Below are 20,304 nucleotides of genomic sequence, written 5' to 3'. Positions count from 1 at the left end.
GTCATATAGCGCTGGGGTGTGTGCTGGCATACTCTCTCTCTGTCTCTCCAAAAGGCCTTGTGGGGGTCCTGTCCTCATATAGAGCATCCCCTGTGTGTGTGGTGTGTCGGTACGCTTGTGTCGACATGTTTGACGAGGAGGGCTATGTGGAGGCAGAGCAGGTGCAGATGAATGAGGTGTCCCCGCCGACGGCGCCGACACCTGATTGGATGGATATGTGGAAGGTGTTAAATGATAATGTAAACTCCTTGCATAAAAGGTTGGATAAAGCTGATGCCTTGGGACAGTCGGGGTCTCAGCCCATGCCTGATCCTACAGCGCAGTGGTTGTCAGGGTCTCAGAAGCGCCCACTATCCCAAATTGTTGACACAGATATCGACACGGATTCTGACTCCAGTGTTGATGGCGATGATGCAAAATTGCAGCCTAAAATGGCTAAAGCCATCCGCTACATGATTATAGCAATGAAGGATGTATTGCACATATCAGAGGTAAACCCTGTCCCTGACAAGAGGGTTTATATGTTTGGGGAGAAAAAGCAAGAGGTGACTTTTCCCCCTTCACATGAGTTAAATGAGTTATGTGAAAAAGCGTGGGATTCTCCTGATAGGAAAGTGCTGATTTCCAAAAGGTTACTTATGGCGTACCCTTTCCCGCCAACGGACAGGATGCGCTGGGAATCCTCCCCTAGGGTAGACAAAGCTCTGACACGCTTATCTAAGAAGGTGGCCCTGCCGTCACAGGATACGGCCTCCCTAAAGGATCCTGCGGATAGGAAGCAGGAAGGTATCCTGAAGTCTGTGTATACACATTCAGGTACTCTGCTGAGGCCGGCAATTGCGTCGGCCTGGATGTGTAGTGCTGTAGCAGCATGGACAGATACTCTGTCTGAGGAACTGGATACCTTGGACAAGGATACTATTTTACTAACCCTGGGGCATATAAAAGACGCTGTCCTATATATGAGGGATGCCCAGAGGGACATTTGCCTACTGGGCTCTAGAATAAATGCTATGTCGATTTCTGCCAGAAGGGTCCTGTGGACTCGGCAATGGACAGGTGATGCCGACTCTAAAAAACACATGGAGGTTTTACCTTATAAGGGTGAGGAATTGTTTGGGGACGGTCTCTCGGACCTAGTTTCCACAGCTACGGCTGGGAAGTCTAATTTTTTACCATATATTCCCTCACAGCCTAAGAAAGCACCGTATTACCAAATGCAGTCCTTTCGATCACAAAAAAGCAAGAAAGTCCGAGGTGCGTCTTTTCTTGCCAGAGGCAGGGGTAGAGGAAAGAAGCTGCACAATACAGCTAGTTCCCAGGAACAGAAGTCCTCCCCGGCTTCCACTAAGTCCACCGCATGACGCTGGGGCTCCACAGGTGGAGCCGGGAACGGTGGGGGCGCGTCTCCGAAACTTTAGCCACCAGTGGGTTCACTCACAGGTGGATCCCTGGGCTATACAGATTGTGTCTCAGGGATACAAGCTGGAATTCGAAGTGATGCCCCCTCACCGTTACCTCAAATCGGCCCTGCCAGCTTCCCCCATGGAAAGGGAGGTAGTGTTAGCGGCAATTCACAAGTTATATCTCCAGCAGGTGGTGGTAAAGGTTCCCCTCCTTCAACAGGGGAAGGGTTACTATTCCACAATGTTTGTGGTACCGAAACCGGACGGTTCGGTCAGACCCATATTGAATTTAAAGTCCCTGAACATTTATCTGAAAAGTTTCAAGTTCAAAATGGAATCGCTCAGAGCGGTCATTGCAAGCCTGGAAGAGGGGGATTTTATGGTGTCTCTGGACATCAAGGATGCTTACTTGCATGTCCCCATTTATCCACCTCATCAGGAGTACCTCAGATTTGTGGTACAGGACTGTCATTACCAATTCCAGACGTTGCCGTTTGGTCTGTCCACGGCACCGAGAATATTTACCAAGGTAATGGCGGAAATGATGGTGCTCCTTCGAAAGCAAGGAGTTACAATTATCCCATACTTGGACGATCTCCTCATAAAGGCGAGGTCCAGAGAGCAGTTGCTGATCAGCGTAGCACACTCTCAGGAAGTGTTGCAACAGCATGGCTGGATTCTGAATATTCCAAAGTCGCAGCTGATTCCTACGACGCGTCTGCCCTTCCTGGGCATGATTCTGGACACAGACCAGAAGAAGGTGTTTCTCCCGGCGGAGAAGGCTCAGGAGCTCGTGACTCTGGTCAGAGACCTCCTAAAACCAAAACAGGTGTCGGTGCATCACTGCACGCGAGTCCTGGGAAAGATGGTGGCGTCATACGAAGCCATTCCCTTCGGCAGGTTCCATGCGAGGATCTTTCAGTGGGATCTGTTGGACAAGTGGTCCGGATCGCATCTTCAGATGCATCGGCTGATCACCCTATCCCCCAGGGCCAGGGTGTCTCTTCTGTGGTGGCTGCAGAGTGCTCACCTTCTCGAGGGCCGCAGGTTCGGCATACAGGACTGGGTCCTGGTGACCACGGATGCAAGCCTCCGAGGATGGGGGGCAGTCACTCAGGGAAGAAACTTCCAAGGGCTGTGGTCAAGTCAGGAGGCTTGTCTGCACATCAATATCCTGGAACTAAGGGCCATATACAACGCCCTGAGTCAAGCTGAGCCTCTGCTTCGCAACCAACTGGTGCTGATTCAGTCAGACAACATCACCGCAGTGGCTCATGTAAACCGCCAGGGTGACGATGGCGGAAGCCACCAGGATTCTTCGTTGGGCGGAGAATCACGTGCAAGCAATGTCAGCAGTGTACATTCCGGGAGTGGACAACTGGGAAGCAGACTTCCTCAGCAGGCACGACCTCCACCCGGGAGAGTGGGGACTTCATCAAGAAGTCTTCACGCAGATTGCAAATCGATGGGAACTGCCACAGGTGGACATGATGGCGTCCCGCCTCAACAAAAAGCTAAAACGGTATTGCGCCAGGTCAAGGTACCCTCAGGCGATAGCTGTGGACGCACTAGTAACACCGTGGGTGTTCCAGTCGGTCTATGTGTTTCATCCTCTTCCTCTCATACCCAAGGTGCTGAGAATCGTAAGAAAAAGAGGAGTGAGAACAATACTCATTGTTCCGGATTGGCCAAGAAGAACTTGGTACCCGGAACTGCAAGAAATGCTCACAGAGGACCCATGGCCTCTGCCTCTCAGACAGGACCTGTTGCAACAAGGGCCCTGTCTGTTCCAAGACTTACCGCGGCTGCGTTTGACGGCATGGCGGTTGAACGCCGGATTCTAGCGGAAAAAGGCATTCCGGATGAAGTTATTCCTACGCTATTAAAGGCTAGGAAGGATGTGACAGCTAAGCACTATCACCGTATATGGCGAAAATATGTTGCTTGGTGTGAGGCCAGGAAGGCCCCTACAGAGGAATTCCAGCTGGGCCGGTTCCTGCATTTCCTACAGTCAGGAGTGACTATGGGCTTAAAATTGGGGTCCATAAAGGTCCAGATTTCAGCCCTTTCCATTTTCTTTCAAAAAGAACTGGCTTCTCTTCCTGAGGTTCAGACGTTTGTTAAAGGAGTACTGCATATTCAGCCCCCTTTTGTGCCACCAGTGGCACCTTGGGATCTCAACGTGGTGTTGGGTTTCCTGAAATCCCACTGGTTTGAGCCACTTAAGACCGTGGAGCTAAAGTATCTCACGTGGAAAGTGGTCATGCTCTTGGCCTTAGCTTCGGCTAGGCGTGTGTCAGAATTGACGGCTTTGTCATGTAAAAGCCCCTATCTGGTTTTCCATATGTACAGGGTAGAATTACGGACTCGTCCGCAATTTCTGCCGAAGGTGGTGTCATCCTTTCATTTGAACCAACCTATTGTGGTGCCTGCGGCTACTCGTGACTTGGAGGATTCCAAGTTGCTTGATGTAGTCAGGGCTTTGAAGATTTATGTAGCCAGAATGGCTGGAGTCAGGAAAACTGACTCGCTGTTTATCCTGTATGCATCCAGCAAGCTGGGTGCTCCTGCTTCAAAGCAAACTATTGCTCGCTGGATCTGTAACACGATTCAGCAGGCTCATTCTGCGGCTGGCTTGCCGCATCCAAAATCAGTAAAAGCCCATTCCACAAGGAAAGTGGGCTCTTCTTGGACGGCTGCCCGAGGGGTCTCAGCATTACAGCTTTGCCGAGCTGCTACTTGGTCGGGTTCAAACACTTTTGCAAAATTCTACAAGTTTGATACCCTGGCTGAGGAGGACCTTGTGTTTGCCCATTCGGTGCTGCAGAGTCATCCGCACTCTCCCGCCCGTTTGGGAGCTTTGGTATAATCCCCATGGTCCTTACGGAGTCCCCAGTATCCACTAGGACGTTAGAGAAAATAAGATTTTACTCACCGGTAAATCTATTTCTCGTAGTCCGTAGTGGATGCTGGGCACCCGTCCCAAGTGCGGATTTTCTGCAATACGTGTATATAGTTATTGCTTGAATGAAGGGTTATGTTATGTTGGCATCCATTGGTTGATGCTCTGTTGTTGTTCATACTGTTAACTGGGTATGTTATCACAAGTTATACGGTGTGATTGGTGTGGCTGGTATGAGTCTTGTAATGTCAGCTCTTCCGGGCACAGTTTCCTTAACTGAGGTCTGGAGGAGGGGCATAGAGGGAGGAGCCAGTGCACACCAGTAGTCCTAATTCTTTCTTAGAGTGCCCAGTCTCCTGCGGAGCCCGTCTATTCCCCATGGTCCTTACGGAGTCCCCAGCATCCACTACGGACTACGAGAAATAGATTTACCGGTGAGTAAAATCTTATTTTTACAATGGAACAAGAATAAAGTACATGGGATATTATATGGTTTGTGGTAAAAATATTGCTATATTATAAAAATGACAAAGAAGGCTGGCTATCATTTAACCACAAACTCAGTTACATAAGAAAACACATTTACAGTATTCCGTAACCGATATGTACTGTATATAGCTATATAGCGATCCTACATATTCTACTGCAGACACACGCAAGGGTTACTTATGTCACAAGGAGGAATCCCATGATATTCGGGGAGAACATGCAAATGCCACAAAGATAGAACCATGGTAGCAATCGAAATCTAGGCCCTGCCACTGTGAGACACCAAAGCTAACCACTGGGCAATAACGCTATCCCACAGTATGTCCGTTAATTAGTGTTTGGGTGGTATGGAGAGGACGTCTGGTGCCAATAGATGTGACAATCCCATTTCTGCCTGATCGTCAAATAACATCAACAGTGAATAACTTGGCCACATACATACAGGGTGTCCATTAACTTGACAAAGACATCATTAATAAAGGTCTAAGCATGCCTGGCTCCCCTAAAGTCATTGGCTGCATCTATGACCATGAAACCAACATACAGATATGTTACGTTGTAAGGGTAATGTAATGTTGTATCCCTGCACCCATACCCAAAAGAACAGTAGTCCCTGCTCCTCCATCTGCTCCTGCAGAGCTTGGAGAGAAATCCTTCTGGTGCCCAGAGGATAGCTCTCAGGGGTGTCTCGTAAAGGGGTCACATATAGCCAATAAAATAATCGCCGGGCTTATCTTGTCCCCATACATAGCCCCTTACTCGGATTACTTAACCTCCCTCCAGATAAACATCACCAATGGCCATTGATGCCAGAGCAAACTCCCACTGAAATCCAGAGGGCACCAGGATAATAAGCCAACTGCAATCAGGGCAACACTGGGTAGTCTTTGGCTACAGCTTCAGGGGCACCAGTAAGGTTTATCCCATAGGAGATGTATCAAGTGTTGGGAGGAGATAAAGTGGAGAAGGTGCCTAAACTAACCAATCAGCTGCTGTCTTTTATCTAGCAAGCCTTGAGAAGCGGATTGGTTACTTTGGGCCACTATTGCAGTACGGATGGTGTAGTGGTTAGCATTACTTCCTCACAGCACTGAGGTCATGGGTTCCATTCCCACCATGGCCAAAACTGTTTCTCCCTGTGCTGGTGTGGGTTTCTATTGAGTACTCTGGTTTCCTCCCATAACCAATAATATACTGGTAGTTTAACTGGCAGACTAGATGGGCCAAGTGGTTCTCTGTTACTCCATTTTTTCTCTCTCCAAGGCTTGATGCATCTCCCCCATAGTGTGTACAGGAAGTGTGGCTGATGCAGGTTTGCATACAAGCAGGATGTAATTGTGTACACACAATAAATGTAGATACAAGTCTGCCATATGCATCTACTGTGCCGGTATGCAAACATGCTCGGTTTCACAGCCATAATCACTATCAGTGCTCACTTACATACAACTATGCATAGACCGCAGTTCTGTCTACACACCCGTAACAGGAGCTAACTATATTACATGTAAACACCCCGCTGACACACAATTGCACCCTTTCAGCCACAAGTGGAGAGGTCACCAAGTTGTGTACGACTATGTATTGCCCACAGATGTGTACACTCAGCTCCAGAGCATGTGCAGTGCAAAAACACTCCAAATGGACTTGCAGGCATGGACCTTCTAATGCCCCAGTATGGTTACAGTGTCTAATTACTGATAGTGTGATAATGTCTTTCGGTGCTATCTGTACATCACTCTCCTTAATACAGTACTCAGGGGAGGGAGGAAGCTTATATTGTAGAACCAGATAAGAGCTGAGTTGTTCTGGCCATTCAGCATTGAACAAGAACCTGTCCATGTATGAGACAGCTCTAGACAATCTACTGAGTTATCCTCAGACTAAATTTAATGGCAGGAATGGGACCTGCCACCAGACTTGGTATTTACTCTATAGTTAAATTCACAAAGTGCCTCTTGCGAATGGAACACAGAACAGTTTTGGGATCACCATGCACAAATACTCACTGTAACAATATAACATTGAGCAACTCTGTCACCCATTCTGCTCTGATCTTAGAGCAGAATTGCAGGCAAGACACCCAGAGCAAGTCACCTATTTAAAAATAGAACATATAGATGTGTCCTCCTACATCCCTACTGCAGCAACGTTAAACAGCCCTTCCAGTCTCGCCATGCTGTGACCCGGTAGCGCCGAACGTCTTTATGTGCAACTTTTTCCATTTAAATGCGTCTAAATTGCATTGCCATAAATAGGATGCACAAGCAGATTATGCTGATTAAAATGCGGCATGCCTATGGGGGGTCATTCTGAGTTGATCGCTCGCTAGCAAGTTTTTGCAGCGCTGCAATCAGATATTCGCCGCCTATGGGGGAGTGTATTTTAGCTTTGCAAGTGTGCGAACGCTTTTGCAGTGGGCGGTACAAAAAAGTTTTTTGCAGTTTCTGAGTAGCTCTGGACTTACTCAGCCGCTGCGATCACTTCAGTCTGTTTGGTCCCGGAACTGACGTCAGACACCCGTCCTGCAAACGCTTGGACACGCCTGCGTTTTTTTAAACACTCACAGAAAACGATCAGTTGACACCCACAAACGCCCTCTTTCTGTCAATGACCTTGCGATCGGCTGTGCAAATGGATTCTTCGTTAAATCCATCGCCCAGCACCGATCCTCTTTGTACCCGTACGACGCGCCTGTGCATTGTGGTGCATACACATGGGCAGTTTTGCCGAGATTTAACCTGATCGCAGCGCTGCAAAAAGTTGCTAGCGAGCGATCAACTCGGAATGACCCCCTATATTCTGTGTGTGACTGCACCTGTATCAGCATACTAAATGCCACGCTACAGTGTTTTCCTGGAAATCACTGTTACATAGCATTTTGCATGCAGATCCAGCTGCAGACGCACAGAGAATATAGGCATGCCACATATCATTTTAATCAGCATAAGCGGATTATGCGTCTTATTCTTATAGCGGGGCGAAAAAGACGCATTTTCAGCAAAAAAAGATGCCAGACGCTTATGGAGTTGCACGGGACCTGTCAGCTTACTCACACCAGGTATCTCCTGACACATGGCATACTGAGGCAAGATGTATGAGGACACATCTGTATGATGTCACAGTCTCACCTTTTTATAGTGCATTTGTTTAGGTTTGGGGGGGGGGTTTCAAATGTAAGAAATGTTGGGCTATGTAACAGAGCATTTAATAGGGTAGTCAAACTTTCCTCATTTTCATGCACACCTTTATGGGTGCAGGAAAAATGCATGAAGATATTGTCCAAAGGTTCCTGCAGCACTCAGTGCAAATTGCCGAGTATTGAACTACCCCTTCTCATCAGTACTGACTACAGCTAAAATTGAAGGGTAAGCATAAGTATTCCAATTATGCAACAAAACAAATCTTGGCATTCTCTATAAGATAAAACTAGCAAGTAATGTTTTATTATGCTATAGTTTACCTACTCATACACAAATGAGATTTACATGAATGGATCCTGGGGAGCCTCAAGGTGAGTTAGCTCCCAGTTTAGAAATACATAAATGTATGACCCAACGCAAGTGCTATTATCATGTAGTGTAGGACCACCAGAGCAGAGACACTTTGCTGTGGTTGGTTGCTTACCACATATTTACAAATGTATGTAACTGAGATATCTGCTACATTACTATTATCATGTAGGATGTAAATCTCATTTGCTGGTCCTTTGCAGTGTGCTGGGGGAACTTGTTTTTTTCTTGTCAAGATAAGCTCTTCCCTGCCATGCATTTGTGATGGACCAATAAATTGGTTGAGCAACCACCATTCTGTGGATCACATATGCTAGGCCGCAATGTGTAGAAGCCATGCATCATTTTTTTCTACTTTTCTGTGATTTCTCAGTTTTAATGTGGGTGAGAACTAAATAGTCTGTAGCCAATCATATCATTAGAATGTTCACAGCAGCCAATCACATTTCAGGAGCTTATTAAAGTATACACATGTGTAAGGTTGTGTCATTATGTTAGCGACGACTGAGCTACATGTGACAAGGGCAGTGATGTGAGGCAGCAAGAAGTCACGGGCTGAGGGTTGCAGATGTATCCTTTTTTTACTATGGCTCCAGTCACACCAAATACCCCCTTTCGGCAAGCCAGGACCCGTGTCACTCGGCGGTGTCTGCAATGTTTTTTGATCAAAATGCTGCATTTGTACATCTGTGTGTGAAAGAGTCTGAATCTGTGAAAAAAGTGCTCTGATGAAAGCAGCCGCGGCTTTCCCTAACTCCAAGTTCCGCTGTAATTCATCTGCGTGTTGTTTAAAGTCGCATCCTAGTGTCTTTAGTACAACGTGAGCGGTTTTTCGCTGTGTCTACAATGCGACAAAGACGCAAAACTGACAGAAAAATATGGTGCGCTACTCTTCTCAGAACATCTCCACCACGCCAGGCATCTCACGCCAAATGACATGAGACACCCAGTGTATGAGGACACGTCTGTTTATAGTAGAAGGAATAGGATCCCCAGCAGTACAGAGTATATCAGGAGATGGCTGATGTGTTAGTGAGGACAGGGCTACATGTGACAGGGACAATGGCATGATGTGAGGAGGGGAACAGAGGCAGCAGAAAGTCACACACTGAAAGTCATATAGTGGAATGAGCAGGATCCCGCAGCACAGAGTATATTAGTAGATGAGTGATGTGTTAGGGAGGACAGGGCTACATGTGACAGGGACAATGACATGATGTGAGGAGGGGAACAGAGGCTGCAGAAAGTCACACGCTGAAAGTCATATAGTGGAATGAGCAGGATCCCGCAGCACAGAGTATATTAGTAGATGAGTGATGTGTTAGGGAGGACAGGGCTACATGTGACAGGGACAATGACATGATGTGAGGAGGGGAACAGAGGCTGCAGAAAGTCACACGCTGAAAGTCATATAGTGGAATGAGCAGGATCCCGCAGCACAGAGTATATTAGTAGATGAGTAATGTGTTAGTGAGGACAGGGCTGCATGTGACAGGGGCAGTGACATGATGTAGGAAGAGGAATGGCGGCAACAGGAAGCCACACACTGAGAGTCATATAGTGGGAGGAGCAGGATACCATAGCAGCACAGAGTATATGAGGAGATGAGTGATGTGTTAGTGAGGACAGGAGATGAGTGATGTGTTAGTGTGGAGAGGACACCATGTGACAGGGTCAGTGCCATGATGTTGGAAGAGGAATGGAAGCAGCAGGAAGCCATACACTGAGTCATACAGTGGAAAGAACAGGGTCCCCCAGTAGCACAGAGTATATCAGGAGATGAGTGATGTGTTAGTGAGGACAGGAGATGAGTGATGTATTAGTGAGGGCAGGCTTCTATGGGGCAGCGATATGGAAGCATGACTTTCCAGAGCTTGTGCCCAAGGGCTAAAGCCATCATTAGATACAGTAAGCCACTACAGCGAATTAGCTACAATTCCACAAAGTAGCCCAGCTGAATAGTGGCTACTTGTGCTTGTGTAGCCCGATGGCCACGTGTTTTATAGGTCATAAACCTGGAATTGATTACATTACCATGACAGCTAGTTATCGCTGTATCACTGACCTGTCCCGGCAAGAAAAAGAATGAAAAACACTGGCCGCCATTCTTGCAGGGGTAAGTAGGCGAAAAATGGACATCAATGATTGAGATCATAAAATGATTGCTACTGCACCTTGCCCTGAATATCTAAATGACCAAATAGAGCTATGAAATACAGTAAATACAGTATATCTAACCTATAATGGACCAAACATTCAACCATCCTCTTCTTCATTCATTCATTATTTTTTTTATTATTTTTTTTGCACTGGGCAGTGCAGGGGTTAAAAAGGGAATATACTTACCGATAATTCTATTTCTCGTAGTCCGTAGTGGATGCTGGGACTCCGTAAGGACCATGGGGGATAGCGGCTCCGCAGGAGACAGGGCACAAAAGTAAAAGCTTTAGGACTAGGTGGTGTGCACTGGCTCCTCCCCCTATGACCCTCCTCCAAGCCTCAGTTAGGATACTGTGCCCGGACGAGCGTACACAATAAGGAAGGATTTTGAATCCCGGGTAAGACTCATACCAGCCACACCAATCACACTGTACAACCTGTGATCTGAACCCAGTTAACAGTATGATAACAGAGGAGCCTCTGCAAGATGGCTCCCAACAATAAAACACCCGATTTTTGTAACAGTAACTATGTACAAGTATTGCAGACAATCCGCACTTGGGATGGGCGCCCAGCATCCACTACGGACTACGAGAAATAGAATTATCGGTAAGTAAATTCTTATTTTCTCTGACGTCCTAAGTGGATGCTGGGACTCCGTAAAGGACCATGGGGATTATACCAAAGCTCCCAAACGGGCGGGAGAGTGCGGATGACTCTGCAGCACCGAATGAGAGAACTCCAGGTCCTCCTCAGCCAGGGTATCAAATTTGTAGAATTTTGCAAACGTGTTTGCCCCTGACCAAGTAGCTGCTCGGCAAAGTTGTAAAGCCGAGACCCCTCGGGCAGCCGCCCAAGATGAGCCTACCTTCCTTGTGGAATGGGCATTTACAGATTTTGGCTGTGGCATGCCTGCCACAGAATGTGCAAGCTGAATTGTACTACAAATCCAACGAGCAATCGTCTGCTTAGAAGCAGGAGCACCCAGCTTGTTGGGTGCATACAGGATAAACAGCGAGTCAGACTTTCTGACTCCAGCCGTCCTGGAAATATAAATTTTCAGGGCTCTGACAACGTCTAGCAACTTGGAGTCCTCCAAGTCCCTAGTAGCCGCAGGCACCACAATAGGTTGGTTCAGGTGAAACGCTGACACCACCTTAGGAAGAAATTGGGGACGAGTCCGCAGTTCTGCCCTGTCCGAATGGAAAATCAGATATGGGCTTTTGTAAGACAAAGCCGCCAACTCTGACACTCGCCTGGCCGAGGCCAGGGCCAACAGCATGGTCACTTTCCATGCGAGATATTTTAAATCCACAGATTTGAGCGGTTCAAACCAATGTGATTTGAGGAATCCCAGAACTACATTGAGATCCCACGGTGCCACTGGAGGCACAAAAGGGGGTTGTATATGCAGTACTCCCTTGACAAACGTCTGGACTTCAGGAACTGAAGCCAATTCTTTCTGGAAGAAAATCGACAGGGCCGAAATTTGAACCTTAATAGACCCCAATTTGAGGCCCATAGACACTCCTGTTTGCAGGAAATGCAGGAATCGACCGAGTTGAAATTCCTCCGTGGGAGCCCTCCTGGCCTCACACCACGCAACATATTTTCGCCAAATGCGGTGATAATGTTGTGCGGTCACCTCCTTCCTGGCTTTGATCAGGGTAGGAATGACCTCCTCCGGAATGCCTTTTTCCTTCAGGATCCGGCGTTCAACCGCCATGCCGTCAAACGCAGCCGCGGTAAGTCTTGGAACAGACAGGGTCCTTGCTGAAACAAGTCCCTTCTCAGCGGGAGAGGCCACGGGTCCTCTGTGAGCATCTCTTGAAGTTCCGGGTACCAAGTCCTTCTTGGCCAATCTGGAGCCACGAGTATAGTTCTTACTCCTCTTCGTCTTATAATTCTCAGTACCTTGGGTATGAGAGGCAGAGGAGGGAACACATACACTGACTGGTACACCCACGGTGTTACCAGAGCGTCCACAGCTATTGCCTGAGGGTCCCTCGACCTGGCGCAATGCCTGTCCAGTTTTTTGTTGAGGCGGGACGCCATCATGTCCACCTTTGGTTTTTCCCAACGGTTCACAATCATGTGGAAGACTTCCGGATGAAGTCCCCACTCTCCCGGGTGGAGGTCGTGCCTGCTGAGGAAGTCTGCTTCCCAGTTGTCCACTCCCGGAATGAACACTGCTGACAGTGCTATCACATGATTTTCCGCCCAGCGAAGAATCCTTGCAGCTTCTGCCATTGCCCTCCTGCTTCTTGTGCCGCCCCTGTCTGTTTACGTGGGCGACTGCCGTGATGTTGTCCGACTGGATCAGCACCGGTTGACCTTGAAGCAGAGGTCTTGCTAGGCTTAGAGCATTGTAAATTGCCCTTAGCTCCAGTATATTTATGTGAAGTGAAGTCTCCAGACTTGACCACATTCCCTGGAAATTTCTTCCCTGTGTGACTGCTCCCCAGCCTCTCAGGCTGGCATCCGTGGTTACCAGGACCCAGTCCTGAATGCCGAATCTGCGGCCCTCTAGTAGATGAGCACTCTGCAGCCACCACAGAAGAGACACCCTTGTCCTTGGAGACAGGGTTATCCGCTGATGCATCTGAAGATGCGATCCGGACCATTTGTCCAGCAGATCCCACTGAAAAGTTCTTGCGTGAAATCTGCCGAATGGAATCGCTTCGTAAGAAGCCACCATTTTTCCCAGGACCCTTGTGCAATGATGCACTGACACTTTTCCTGGTTTTAGGAGGTTCCTGACTAGCTCGGATAACTCCCTGGCTTTCTCCTCCGGGAGAAAAACCTTTTTCTGGACTGTGTCCAGAATCATCCCTAGGAACAGCAGACGTGTCGTCGGGATCAGCTACGATTTTGGAATATTTAGAATCCACCCGTGCTGTTGTAGCAGTACCCGAGATAGTGCTACTCCGACCTCCAACTGTTCCCTGGACTTTGCCCTTATCAGGAGATCGTCCAAGTAAGGGATAATTAAGACGCCTTTTCTTCGAAGAAGAATCATCATTTCGGCCATTACCTTGGTAAAGACCCGGGGTGCCGTGGACAATCCAAACGGCAGCGTCTGAAACTGATAGTGACAGTTCTGTACCACGAACCTGAGGTACCCTTGGTGAGAAGGGCAAATTGGGACATGAAGGTAAGCATCCTTGATGTCCAGAGACACCATATAGTCCCCCTCTTCCAGGTTCGCTATCACTGCTCTGAGTGACTCCATCTTGAATTTGAACCTTTGTATGTAAGTGTTCAAGGACTTCAGATTTAGAATAGGTCTCACCGAGCCGTCTGGCTTCGGTACCACAAATAGTGTGGAATAATACCCCTTCCCTTGTTGTAGGAGGGGTACTTTGATTATCACCTGCTGGGAATACAGCTTGTGAATGGCTTCCAATACCGCCTCCCTGTCGGAGGGAGACGTTGGTAAAGCAGACTTCAGGAACCGGCGAGGGGGAGACGTCTCGAATTCCAATTTGTACCCCTGAGATACTACCTGCAGGATCCAGGGGTCCACTTGCGAGTGAGCCCACTGCGCGCTGAAACTCTTGAGACGACCCCCCACCGTACCTGAGTCCGCTTGTAAGGCCCCAGCGTCATGCTGAGGACTTGGCAGAAGCGGTGGAGGGCTTCTGTTCCTGGGAAGAGGCTGCCTGCTGCAGTCTTTTTCCCTTTCCTCTACCCCGGGGCAAATATGACTGGCCTTTTGCCCGCTTGCCCTTATGGGGACGAAAGGACTGAGGCTGAAAAGACGGTGTCTTTTTCTGCTGCGAGGTGACTTGGGGTAAAAAAGTGGATTTTCCAGCTGTTGCCGTGGCCACCAGGTCCGATAGACCGACCCCAAATAACTCCTCCCCTTTATACGGCAATACTTCCATGTGCCGTTTGGAATCCGCATCACCTGACCACTGTCGTGTCCATAAACATCTTCTGGCAGAAATGGACATCGCACTTATTCTTGATGCCAGAGTGCAAATATCCCTCTGTGCATCTCGCATATATAGAAATGCATCCTTTAAATGCTCTATAGTCAATAAAATACTGTCCCTGTCAAGGGTATCAATATTTTCAGTCAGGGACTCCGACCAAGCCACCCCAGCGCTGCACATCCAGGCTGAGGCAATTGCTGGTCGCTGTATAACACCAGTATGTGTGTATATACTTTTTAGGATATTTTCCAGCTTCCTATCAGCTGGCTCCTTGAGGGCGGCCGTATCCGGAGACGGTAACGCCACTTGTTTTGATAAGCGTGTGAGCGCCTTATCCACCCTAGGGGGTGTCTCCCAACGCGCCCTAACTTCTGGCGGGAAAGGGTATAATGCCAATAATTTTTTAGATATTAGCAATTTTTTATCGGGTGAAACCCACGCATCATCACACACTTCATTTAATTCATCTGATTCAGGAAAAACTACGGGTAGTTTTTTCACACCCCACATAATACCCTTTTTTGTGGTACTTGTAGTATCAGAGATATGCAAAGCCTCCTTCATTGCCGTGATCATGTAACGTGTGGCCCTACTGGAAAATACGTTTGTTTCTTCACTGTCGACACTGGAGTCAGTGTCCGTGTCTGTGTCGACCGACTGAGGTAATGGGCGCTTTAGAGCCCCTGACGGTGTTTGAGACGCCTGGACAGGCACTAATTGATTTGCCGGCTGTCTCATGTCGTCAACAGTTTTTTGTAAAGTGCTGACACTATCACGTAATTCCTTAAATAAGACCATCCAGTCAGGTGTCGACTCCCTAAGGGGTGACATCACTAATACAGGCAATTGCTCCGCCTCCACACCATTTTCCTCCTCATACATGTCGACACACGCGTACCGACACACAGCACACACACAGGGAATGCTCTGATAGAGGACAGGACCCCACTAGCCCTTTGGGGAGACAGAGGGAGAGTTTGCCAGCACACACCAAGCGCTATAATATGTATAGGGACAACCTTACAATAAGTGTTATCCCTTATAGCTGCTATTGTAGTTTATCTAGCCAAATTAGTGCCCCCCCTCTCTTTTTTACCCTGTTTCTGTAGTGCAGGACTGCAGGGGAGAGTCAGGGAGACGTCCTTCCAGCGGAGCTGTGAGGGAAAATGGCGCTTGTGTGCTGAGGAGATAGGCTCCGCCCCCTTCGCGGCGGCCTTTCTCCCGCTTTTTATGAGGAAACTGGCAGGGGTTAAATACATCCATATAGCCCAGGAGCTATATGTGATGTATTTTTTTACCAATATATAGTGTTATCATTGCGTCTCAGGGCGCCCCCCCCCCCAGCGCCCTGCACCCTCAGTGACCGGAGTGTGAAGTGTGCTGAGAGCAATGGCGCACAGCTGCAGTGCTGTGCGCTACCTTATCTGAAGACAGGACGTCTTCTGCCGCCGATTTCTGGACCATCTTCATGCTTCTGGCTCTGTAAGGGGGCCGGCGGCGCGGCTCCGGGATCCATCCATGGCTGGGCCTGTGACCGATCCCTCTGGAGCTAATGTCCAGTAGCCAAGAAGCCCAATCCACTCTGCACGCAGGTGAGTTCGCTTCTTCTCCCCTTAGTCCCACGCTGCAGTGAGCCTGTTGCCAGCAGGACTCACTGAAAATAAAAAACCTAAGTATAAACTTTTACACTAAGCAGCTCAGGAGAGCCACCTAGATTGCACCCTTCTCGGCCGGGCACAAAAATCTAACTGAGGCTTGGAGGAGGGTCATAGGGGGAGGAGCCAGTGCACACCACCTAGTCCTAAAGCTTTTACTTTTGTGCCCTGTCTCCTGCGGAGCCGCTATCCCCCATGGTCCTTACGGAGTCCCAGCATCCACTTAGGACGTCAGAGAAAGTTGTTTAAGAAGTGCAAAACATGAATCTTCTTCTTAAGTGGCTCAGATGCAACAACAGATTCATCACACATTCCTATTGCAGGACCTGCCAGCGTGGACAGCAACACCTTATGACAGGTTGGGTTAGTCCTGTCATGTGTGACACTTTGATCAGCCCAGGGGGAATGTCGTGGACGCATGGAAGGTGAATAGGGAATGAATGTCAGATTGTGTCAGAGCTCGCTTACACCTGCAGGTTTTCCTTATACCACTGCGTCCTTTGTGCACACATGGATGCAAATATTGAATTATAAACACCCTAGGTATCATTTATCCCTGTGACAGCGAAAATTAGCCACCTCACCAAACAGAGCAGAAGTTCGGACATGTCAGGTGGGAAGGAATGCAGCGCGTGCAGAAATAGCGAGATAGAGGAATTCTTGGTGCTTATGTTGTTAGTGGTACAGGAATGTGACAAACGCAGGAGTGACTGGGCGTTCACACTTCTGCAAAGCGAAAAATACACTCCCCGGTGGGCGGCGACAATGCGTTTGCACGGCTGCTAGCGAGAAATCAACTCGGAATGACCCCCCAGGTGCAATATACACAGCTAGGAAACTATATATATATATAATGCAAGATATACATGGTGCAAAGGGACAATGAGACAGAATGGGCAGCAAATAGTGTAAGGACTGGAGACCAGGAGTAGCATGCACAGCTAGGTGACACTGTATAATGCAGAGTGTGTAAGATAAGAAGAGCATAGATACAATATAACAGTATATATAATGCACCGGGTGCTGGGTGACAATGTATAATGCAGGGTGTGTAAGAAGATCACAGATACAATATAACAGTATATATAATGCACCAGGTGCAGCAGGCACAGCTAGGTGACACTGTACAATGCAGGGTGTGTAAGAAGTCCATAGATACAATATAACAATATATATATATATATATACATATACATATATATATATATATACATATATATATATATATATATATATATAAAATGCACCGGGTGTTGGGTGACACCGTACAATGCAGGGTGTGTAAGACCATAGATACAATGTAACAGTATGTATGTATATATATATATATATATATATATATATATATATATATATATATATATATATGTATAATGCACCGGGTGCTGGGTGACACCGTACAATGCAGGCTGGGTATCACTATGTACTGCACCTTGACAAAGGGGAATGCAGGGCCTGGTTTCAGTGGGATCTCCTCCTGTTGCTGCTGGTACAGCACATACTTCTCCACCCCCTCCTCCTCGTACATCGTCCTCTCCTCCACCATGTTGAAGAGCACCCGGGAGGACACCGCGATGGTCACTGCATTCTCGGGTTTGGGCTGTGGAGACAGAGCTGACAATCACTATGTGTCCCCCGGGCAGAGCTGGGTACAGGCCGGGGGTGGGGGGTTGGCTTCTGTACTTACTATCCTGGGCTTCTTGGTGGGTGCCAAGCTGTCATGGAAGGCCTTGGCGGAGGCGGAGCTGTGCGGGTCCCCCCCGGTCTCTGCGGGCTTGGGGGGCGATGCCGGCTGCGCGCTGTCCGCTGCTGCAGTGGGCACTTTGGCTGCGCTCATTGCGCTGTCCCTCGGGGCTCTGCTGGTGCCTGGGGTTCTGCAGCCCTCTCCTGGCGCTGCTGCTGCTGCTGCTCTCTGGTCCCTGCGCTGCAGTGCACTGAGTACAGTGACAGCGTATCGCATCTGGAGGTGCAGCAATGCTGTGTCACTGCGGAGGCGCCCGGGACACTTCCTTGTTAGCAGAGACAAGAGACAGGAGGGATCGGAACTTCAGCTGCTGCAGAACCAACGCCCTCTGCTCCTGCTGTCACTGGCTGCCTGACTCACCCGGGGGCAGAGAGATAGATGTGACGTATTGGGCCAGATGTACTAAGCTTGAAAAGTGATAAATATCACTGTGATAAAGCACCAGCCAATCGGCTCCTAACTGTCATTTTTCAAACACAGCCTGTGACATGGCAGTTAGGAGCCGATTGGCTGGTGCTTTATCACAGTGATTTCTCTAACGTCCTAGTGGATGCTGGGGACTCCGTAAGGACCATGGGGAATAGACGGGCTCCGCAGGAGACTGGGCACTCTAAGAAAGATTTAGGACTACCTGGTGTGCACTGGCTCCTCCCCCTATGACCCTCCTCCAAGCCTCAGTTAGATTTCTGTGCCCGGCTGAGCTGGATGCACACTAGGGGCTCTCCTGAGCTCCTTGAAAGAAAGTGTTTGTTAGGTTTTTTATTTTCAGTGAGACCTGCTGGCAACAGGCTCACTGCAGCGAGGGACTAAGGGGAGAAGAAGCGAACCTACCCAAGTGGAGGTAGCTTGGGCTTCTTAGGCTACTGGACACCATTACCTCCAGAGGGTTCGAACACAGGCACCGATCTCGTCGTCCGTTCCCGCAGCCGCGCCGCCGTCCCCCTTACAGAGCCAGAAGCAAGAAGAGGTCCAGAAAATCGGCGGCTGAAGACTTCTGTCTTCTCCAAGGTAGCGCACAGCACTGCAGCTGTGCGCCATTGCTCCTCATGCACACCACACACTGCGGTCACTGATGGGTGCAGGGCGCTGGGGGGCGCCCTGAGCAGCAATATTTACACCTTGGCTGGCAAACTAACACCATATATAGCCCCAGGGGCTATATAGGTGTATATTAACCCCTGCCAGATACATTAAAATAGCGGGAGAAAGCCAGCCGAAAAAGGGGCGGGGCCTTCTCCCTCAGCACACTGGCGCCATTTTTCCCTCACAGCTCCGCTGGAAGGAAGCTCCCTGGCTCTCCCCTGCAGTCCTGCACTACAGAAAAGGGTAAAAAAGAGAGGGGGGGGGGGGGGGGCACAAATTAGGCGCAGTATAAGTATATATGCAGCTATAAGGGGAAAAACACACTTTTATAGGTGATATCCCTGTGATATATAGCGCTGTGGTGTGTGCTGGCATACTCTCCCTCTGTCTCCCCAAAGGGCTTTGTGGGGTCCTGTCCTCTGTAAGAGCATTCCCTGTGTGTCTGCTGGGTGTCGGTACTGCTGTGTCGACATGTATGAGGAGGAAAATGATGTGGAGGCGGAGCAAATGCCTGTGAATGTGTTGTCACCCCCTGAGGGGTCGACACCGGTGTGGCTGGACTTATGGAAGGAATTGCGTGAAAGTGTCAACTCCTTACACAAAAGGTTTGATGACATAGGACAGCCGGCTACACAGCTTGTGCCTGTTCCAGCGTCTCAAATGTCATCAGGGGCTTTAAAACGCCCACTACCTCAGTTGACAGATACAGACGTCGACAGGGATACCGACTCCAGTGTCGACGGTGATGAGACTAGTGTACCCTCCAATAGGTCCACCTGTTACATGATTGAGGCAATGAAAAATGTTTTACACATTTCTGATAATACCCCAGGTACCACAAAAAAGGGTATTATGTTTGGTGAGAAAAAACTACCTGTAGTTTTTCCTGCATCTGACGAATTAAATGAGGTGTGTGAGGAAGCGTGGACTTCCCCAGATAAGAAATTGATAATTTCAAAACGATTATTGGCAGCGTACCCTTTCCCACTAGAGGATAGGTCACGTTGGGAAACACCCCCTAGGGTAGACAAGGCGCTGACACGCTTGTCAAAGAAGGTGGCACTACCGTCTTCGGATACGGCCGCCCTGAAGGAACCTGCTGATAGAAAGCAGGAAAATACCCTAAAGGCTATTTACACACACTCAGGCATTATATTGCGACCAGCGATTGCATCAGCTTGGATGTGCAGTGCTGCTGCTGCGTGGTCAGATTCCATGTTGGATAATATTGATACCATGGATAGGGACAATATTTTGCTGACGCTTGAGCATATAAAAGACGCAGTCTTATACATGCGTGATGCACAGAGGGATATTTGCCGGCTGGCATCAAGAGTAAGCGCGATGTCCATTGCCGCCAGACGAGGGTTATGGACTAGGCAATGGTCAGGTGATGCCGACTCAAAGCGGCACAT

The 20,304-nt window shown here is 48.6% G+C and overlaps 1 protein-coding gene across 1 annotated transcript in view; it reads right to left on the bottom strand.

Annotated features, from left to right (window-relative positions):
- The window catches only part of NT5C1B (5'-nucleotidase, cytosolic IB), a 108,728-nt gene extending 90,456 nt beyond the window's left edge, over positions 1–18,272 (bottom strand). The window contains exons 1-2 of the mRNA XM_063915339.1: positions 17,750–18,272; positions 17,495–17,662 (exon numbers count right to left, since the gene is read on the bottom strand). Coding sequence (XP_063771409.1) covers positions 17,495–17,662; positions 17,750–18,022 — 441 coding nt within the window. The 5' untranslated portion in view covers positions 18,023–18,272. The remainder of the gene's footprint in view (positions 1–17,494; positions 17,663–17,749) is intronic.
- Positions 18,273–20,304: the final 2,032 nt, after the last annotated feature.

Source organism: Pseudophryne corroboree, chromosome 4 (assembly GCF_028390025.1).
Source record: "Pseudophryne corroboree isolate aPseCor3 chromosome 4, aPseCor3.hap2, whole genome shotgun sequence".
NCBI lineage: Eukaryota > Metazoa > Chordata > Amphibia > Anura > Myobatrachidae > Pseudophryne > Pseudophryne corroboree.
This window is presented reverse-complemented; position numbering and strand designations above follow the sequence as displayed.